At 38.1% G+C, this 7,667-nt stretch overlaps 1 protein-coding gene across 1 annotated transcript in view; it reads right to left on the bottom strand.

Moving 5' to 3' along the window:
* Positions 1–6,280: 6,280 nt before the first annotated feature.
* Positions 6,281–7,667, bottom strand: part of OLA1 (Obg like ATPase 1) — a 177,024-nt gene continuing 175,637 nt past the window's right edge. The window contains exon 11 of the mRNA XM_080798762.1: positions 6,281–6,791. Coding sequence (XP_080654888.1) covers positions 6,690–6,791 — 102 coding nt within the window. The 3' untranslated portion in view covers positions 6,281–6,689. The remainder of the gene's footprint in view (positions 6,792–7,667) is intronic.

Here is a 7,667-nt window from a genome sequence, read left to right as displayed (position 1 = left end):
AAAGATCAGTTGACTCTACGTACGTGGGTCTGTTTCTGGGCTTTCAGTTCTGTTCCATGATCTATTTGTCTATTCTTCCACCTGTACCATGCAGGCTTCTTTACTACAGCTTTATAGTAAGTCTTGAAGTCAGTTGTGTCATCTACATTCAAAATAGATTCTTAATTCCCACCTCCACACACTTCCATACCTTCTCCTCCCTCAAGTCTTTTCCGTTTCACTAAATGGCACCATCCATTTGCTCAGGCTAAAAATCTAGGAGTCACTCTTCATTCCTCCCTTCCCTCTCCCATCCAGTCCATCACTACGTCTTAATTCTTCCTCTAGCAAGCAGATCAAATCAAGCTGCCTCCCTCCGTTTCTACTGAGTCCAAGTGAAGAGCCAGTCTCATTGGTTCTACCATAACTGGTTTCCCCCTTGTCCTCCTCCAGTCAGTGAGCCCCCCCCACCATTTCTCCTCCAAAAAAAAGGGAAAAGAAATTAGGATTTATAATATACCTCTTAAATAGCAAAGTGAGTTTTTTAAAAAAAAATTTAAAGACTTTATTTATTTGAGAGAGAGTGAGCGAGAGAGTGTGAATGAGAGAAGGAGCAGGAGGAGGGGTAAGCGGAGAGGGAGAAGCTGACTCCCTGCTGAGCAGGGGGCCCAGGGGGCTTGATCCTGGGACTCTGGGATCATGATGTGAGCAGAAGGCAGACGCTTAACCAACTGAGCTATCCAGGCCCCAAAGTGAGTTTTTAAATGAGATCTGTTGAAATCGGATGGGGATATGAGTTCAGGCTAAATTCCTTAGGAGAAAAGGTAAAGTGGGGTCCCTGGATGGCTCAGTTAGCATCGGGCTGCATGACTGGGAATATTTTACTCATTGCACTTTTGCCATCCCAGCCTCCTGTCTGTTCCTCCAAAAAAATCAGGCTCTTTCCTCTCTCACAGCTTCTGCATTTTCCATTCCTTCTGCTTGGGATGCACATACCCTACTTGTTCTGATAGCTGGATCCTTTTTACTCCTTGAGTCTTGGCTTAAATGAATACATGGGAATTCTCGGATATGATGTAATTCTAGGGGCATTTTTACATGGCCTTTAAATTTTTAATTTAGTTATTTAAATTAAAAAATGGATAACAATCATAATCCCATCTGTGTAAGAACTTATGTAGATGTGTACATATATGTAATTACAATAACTATTTGGAAGGATACACGCCAGTTAACTGATGTTACTTCTGCAAGCTCATTATGCAACTGTTCCACAACTTACTTTCCCACAAAATAGTATGAACAAGAACATTTTCTATGCCAGTTCATACAGCTGTACCTTCTTTTTAATGGCTGAAGGTATTCTTTCATATGGGTGTATTATAATTTGCTTCACCATTTTTCTATATTGATGGAAATTTAAATTGTTTCCAATTGTTTTTGCCATTACAACTGAATCGTATTACAGCTGATATGGATTTCAGTTCTTTGGATCATAGAAAATAATTTGAGTTCTTATGTATGGGAGCCAGTGTTTTAACATAGCTTCTAAAATAATACATCCTGTTCAATTGTGAAATGTGGCCATCTTAAGGATTAACAAATTTTTTGTATGCCGTTTATATACTGATATCTCTAACCAACATCTTTAAAATGTGCAAGTATACAAGCACTTTGTGACAATTCAGTATTGTTAGGAATGCTTTGTGCATGAGGGCTGTACCAACCAACCATTTATAATTGAAGGATACATTTTTCTCTTCTAAATTGAAGTTATAGACAGGAAAGTACACAAATCTTGACTGTCAGCTTGATGAGATTTTACATGTGTATACATCTGAGTAGCTGCTCCCAAGATAAAAATATAGAGCCCTTCTGACACCTTAGCAGGCTGAGGGACAGCACATTTTCATTGAGTAGGATACTTTTTAAGTTGCTGCTTTCAAATGTCCACATTCCTCATTTCTTTAGGATAAATCCTTTTTTAGGATTCTTATGGTAATAAGTTGGAGGAGAGCAGGGTGAAGAAATAGGGGAATCACAAGTGTCTGTCCGGTATTTTCTCATCTCTACTCATCTCTGATCCTTTGTTTTTAGAAACTGCTCATGGATATCTGAGGCTGAATTAACAAGGAAATCATGGATTGTCAAAACTTTCAAGTTTATATGACCCAGCCTGCAGGATTTTCATTCTGTTCTCCCAATATGGTTTCTATTCATTAAGGCCAATATGGTCATTCAGAGCAAACAATGCTATACTATACTGGTTGCAAAATTATGAACAATCTTTTTTTTTTTAAGCAGGGAGGAGTAATGAGCTGTGCAATTTTGTTTAAGCAATTTCATTTCTTTGTGTTTTTACAAGAAAAGGAGTAGGGAGAAAGAAAACTGGAGATATAAGAATAATAATGGAGGTATATAAAATAATGAGAGAAGTAGGTTATGGTCAGATCACCCACAGGCTCAGTTGCTGAATTGATATGTTTGGATTTCCTTACCCTTTCTTTTTTCTGCCTTTTTTCTTGGCTGTCCCAAATCCCCTACGCTATTTCAGTTATACTGGGTTGGTTAGAATTCTGTGGCTACTCTGTAAATGTAATAACAGTTTTCTGTGAGAAAATTAATTCCAACTTCCAAATAACTAATTGACAATCTAATCTTTGCAACATTTTAGTATTGTATGACTTGTCATTTTGTCAGTGTTATTTAACCTTTCTGCTCCTCAGTAACTTCTGCTTTGTAGAATAGGTGAGTTAAGTAAGATATTCTCAAAACATTTTCAGTCTAAAAATTCAATGATTTACACGAAGTCCTGGCAAGTTCTTAGCAAAACGTCAACATTTATCTCTCAATCCAACAATTTACTCTTTCAGAACATTCTTTTTTTAAAAAAAGATTTTATTTAATTTGACACACAGAGAGAGATCACAAGTAGGCAGAGAGGCTGGCACAGAGAGAAGGGGAAGCAGGCTCCCTGCCAACCAGAGAGCCTGATGTGGGGCTCGATCCCAGGACCCTGAGATCATGACCTGAGCTGAAGACAGAGGCTTACCTCCCACTGAGCCCCCCAGGTGCCCCTCCTTTTTAAACATATGTATTTCCTTGTTGCAACAGGGGGATTCTTATTGAGATACCGATTTACAAGTGGTTCAGGATATTCACCGATCAGGAAGGCAATTCAAAAACTCTGTTTTTATAGGGGCCCCAAATCAATTAGGAGACCAAAAAGTCACTCAAAAGTCAAACCTAGCTCTTTTTTTCTATCATCATAGTGTATTTTTAAAAGCTTAAAATGAGATCAATTTTCTTCCCTAAGCAGTTTGCCATTAGAAACATTTCTGGGGGTACCTAGGTGGCTCAGATTGTTAAGTGTCTGCCTTTGGCTCAGGTCATGATTCATAGGTCCTGGATCGAGCCCTGTGTCAGGCTCCCAGCTCAGCGGAAAGTCTGCTTCTCCCTCTCTCACTCTGCCTCTCCCCACGCTTGTGCTCCCTTTGTCTCTCTCAAAGGAATAAATAAAATCTTTAAAAAACCCCCACACATTTCTGACGTCTCCAGCAAAATAAAAAGAGCATTAAGTATACTTAAGTAGGGGACACCTGGGGGGCTCAGTGGTTAAGCCTCTGCCTTTAGCTCAGGTCATGATCTGAGAGTCTTTGGATCGAGCCCCACATCAGGCCCTCTGCTCAGCGGGGAGTCTGCTTCTCCCTGTCATTTTCTCTGCATGCTCTCTCTCTCTCTCAAATAAGTAAATCTTAAAAAAATAAAAATAATAATAAATATATATATATATATATATATATATATATATATATATATATATGGAAGTAGACTAGTCCTAAAAATGTAAGAAACAGGGTAAGAAGGTATTTTCTGTCTCTGATTATTCATTTTTTGGTTTTATTTTTTGAAAGATTTTATTTTAAAGCAATCTCTACACCTGACATGGAACTTGAATTCATAGCCTCAAGATCAAGAGTCACATACTCTACTGAGCTAGTCAGGGGCCTCGGTCTGTCTCTGACCCTTTGAATGGGAGGGGACAGAGCTGTTAAAAAGAATCTTTGAGAATATAATACAAAGAGATAACTCGACACAAACATCCATGTGGGTTTTGATGCAGGAAGTTCATTTATCATGAGTAAGAAGACTTGCTCTCCAAACAGAGCTGGAAATTTCTAAGTGAACAGAAGCTACACTCATAACTATGTAAATGATGAGAAGTATCTGTGCTCTTTGAGGGGCTCTGGCTCTAATCTGAGCCACGCCCACAGGGCAAACTATGAAGGCAATAGGATAAAACTAAACCAAGTGCTATCACACTTTATTCAAGCTCTAGGCACAAATTTAATCCCTTCTAACACAAATTTGATGAAGATGGATCTACAGATAGGTGAAAAAGTATTCACTTGTAATCCTAAAAATCCATCCATTATCAGCAATATTGAAGGAGGGAAAACATGAAGAGGCAGGCATATACCCAGTTATTTAAATATATAAAAGGTCTTGGAATTCTCAACTTTTGTAGAAAATACAATTTTGACCATGTATAATGTTGAAGAACTTAAAGCCACATCAAACATTTTTGGCATTTAATTTCAGCCCTTAATGAATACAGCTACCTCAAAACTAACCTCTTTCTCTTATTAATGTCTCTGTTCTACAATGCACAATTATTACATTAGGAGTTAGGCAGAAAGTAAAATTACACAACCTTAAAGGCTTTTTAATGAGATTTCAAACTTCTCTAAGAAATCTATGCAATTTGGAGAAGACTCAAAAGCAAGAGATTTGACTTCTTCTTATATTGCTGAAATCTTTAACAAATCCGCTAATCTATACATTCTTCCAATACAGAAAAATAACAAGAATTTTCATAGCAAACATGGTCAGCTCCTCCTGTGCCCGAGTTTTCTGTTTTATTTAGTTCTTAAAAACAAATAAACAAATAAAAAAACACCTTTCTGGGTGCCTGGGTGGCTTAGTCATTAAGGTCTGCCTTTGGCTCAGGTTGTGGTCCCAGGGTGCTAGGATCAAGCCCCGCTTCGGGCTCCCTGCTCACCGGGGAGTCTGCTTCTCCCTCTCCCCCTCCCCCTGTTGTCTCTGTGTCTCTCTGTCAAACAAATGAAATCTTTGAAAAAATATAAAAAAATAAATCAGAATAAACCTTTCCACTGATTCTTTTTCTTCTGTTTACTAATTTTTTATGTCAGCAGAAGACCAGCATTTGATTCTCAAAAGGAACATAGTCAATAGAGAGCTTCTAAATTTATTCATTACTTAACCAATTCCCTTTATTTTTTTAATTTTTTAACCAATTCTCTTTAAACATCCTTTCCTATGTAAAGCCACACCTCCTTTAAAATTACTTCTTTTCTTGCCTTTTGTGCTACACTAAGTAACTTTCCATGTTAAGTTTGTGTGTGTGTGTGTGTGTTGATATTTCCTTATCTTTAACATGACAAAGTGATATGGGGGGCTAACTGCATTCCACTGAGTCTGCCCTCCACTGAAATGGTCCTGCAATCACAGGCCACCACGGATGGGCTATGGATGGGGACAAGGGAGGTTGTGCCAGAGTGTGAACATGGGAGAGAAAGTGAGGCTCAGGGATGAGGAGACTCTACTATCATCGTAAGAGAAGAAGGTAACGTGGCAAAAAGTCTCCAAATGGCCTAGTTGTTACCATTTTCTTTCAGACTTCTCCACCACAATTTTCGAAAGTGCTTAACTTATGCACACTAAAATTTTAGCTAGTCTAAAATATCTTAACAGCAAATACAAGAAAAGGTATAGTTTTCAAGCTCTAATCTTTTTAGTAGTGGACTTTGACACTCACTGTGGAATTGAAACAAGGATATAACCCGCCCGACACAAATGGGTTAGTTTTCACAATGAACCCGTAATTTCAAAGGAAATATTAAAAATGAATACACTTCTCAGTACAGTCAGAACCACCACCAAAAATCCCTTAATTTTTGAAGCAGAATTTTTTTTTCCAGCATTGTTTTCTTTTTGGTCACAGTCTATCTATGTTACATCCTTCGTAACGTCATTGCTATCATCTTTCAAAAACTGTCCATCTACAAATTAATTAACTTTCTTGAGACGAATCCCTGGTATACTATTCTTCTGATTCCCATGAAAGGCTCACTTTTCAGATACAACTGCAGCTGCCCCACACTGCCAGTGACTGTGTCACACACACGCCTGGAAATTCTGTAATCAGCAGCCACCAGGTGCCGTATCGCATTCAGCACGCCACAGCCAGTCAATACAGACATCCCCAAACACACCAAGGCTGGTTTTGTCAAATGTTTTATTGAGTGTAGACATCTGGAGTACTGTAAAACATGCATTATCTGTAGATTCAAAAAAGGAGCAAGCCACATTGTCCTCACTGTCAAATGTGTCAGGCTTGGCATACATGATGGAGATTAATGAAGTATCATGAGAGTAATATGGTTCCTGAAAAGCTTCTACAATTTGGAGTAGGGTCTTAATCACGTGAAAAGCAAAGCTGTTCACATTCAGTGAACTTGCATTTCATTGGAGGTACACAGTATTTTAATTTTAAAACAAAAATAATTCTGTTTTTAGAAGATTCCCATCCCCCAACTTTATTTTCCCCTCAGTTTTCAGAAATGTTAATTTAAAAAAATCATATCCATTTTGGGAAGTTGGACATTTATCTGAACAATAACTAAAATTTATTTCTTCTTCGGTTGCTGAGGTGTATTAAATTTGAAGAAGATAATATCTCCATCTTCAACAATATAATTTCTGCCTTGTTGTCTGTACTTTCCAGCAGCCTGTAAAGAAGAGATAGAGAGGAAACGGGTTATTTTACGATGGAACGCATGAGGTAAACGACAGCATCAGATGCAAAAACTATTCTGTTTCTTGGGCCATATTAAACAAAACAAAACAAAAAAAATACAGAAAAACACATTAAGTTCAAAACTAGACTTGGAGAGAAGCACAGTATTCCTGATTTGGGCAGAACTAGATTTTCCATACGTACATAATCATAATGTATTCTCTACTAAATTGTTGGTACATAAATGTAATTATACCAATATCATTAAGTTTCATTACATACTGTTTATGGTACATTTCTGATGTGTCTGCAAACATCCGGCAAGTCACTGTAACAAAACAGATCAAACCAGGCAGGAAGAAAGACTACATAACTAGTTAGAAGCTACTTTGTTTTCTTAAGGAAATTATTTGGTGATACTGGTGATGCTAAAAGGAGTTTGTTACAGGGAAAACTATTATCATCTTAATGTACAGATTTTAAATTATTTCCTTGTAGTTTTTTATTTAGTCTAGAATTTATCACAAAGAAGTTTATGGACTACCGGCCCTAGTTACAGGCAGACTCTAACAGGTTGGAACTGCAAAGACAGATACTTTTCCTGCTTGCAAATGAGCCAGCAAAGCAGCTGATTCCAGCTGCTGGTATGCACAACCAGAAGCGCAATCTGCCAGCAATTCTACTACCCACGAGCAGCAGCTCAGAGTCCCAGGTTTACCCTAGGCCCAGCACACACACTTCACCCAAAGCCCAACAGGCTCTTCAACATCTACACTTAATACCACATACACCTGACGCAGCCCCACATGACTCCACCAACAACCACTCAACAATAAGAACTCGAGGATCTTTCGGAAAAAATTCTCCA

This window comes from Martes martes (genome assembly GCF_963455335.1).
Source record: "Martes martes genome assembly, chromosome: 3".
NCBI lineage: Eukaryota > Metazoa > Chordata > Mammalia > Carnivora > Mustelidae > Martes > Martes martes.
The sequence above is the reverse complement of the archived record's forward strand: the minus strand, read 5'-3'. Positions and strand labels throughout refer to the sequence as shown.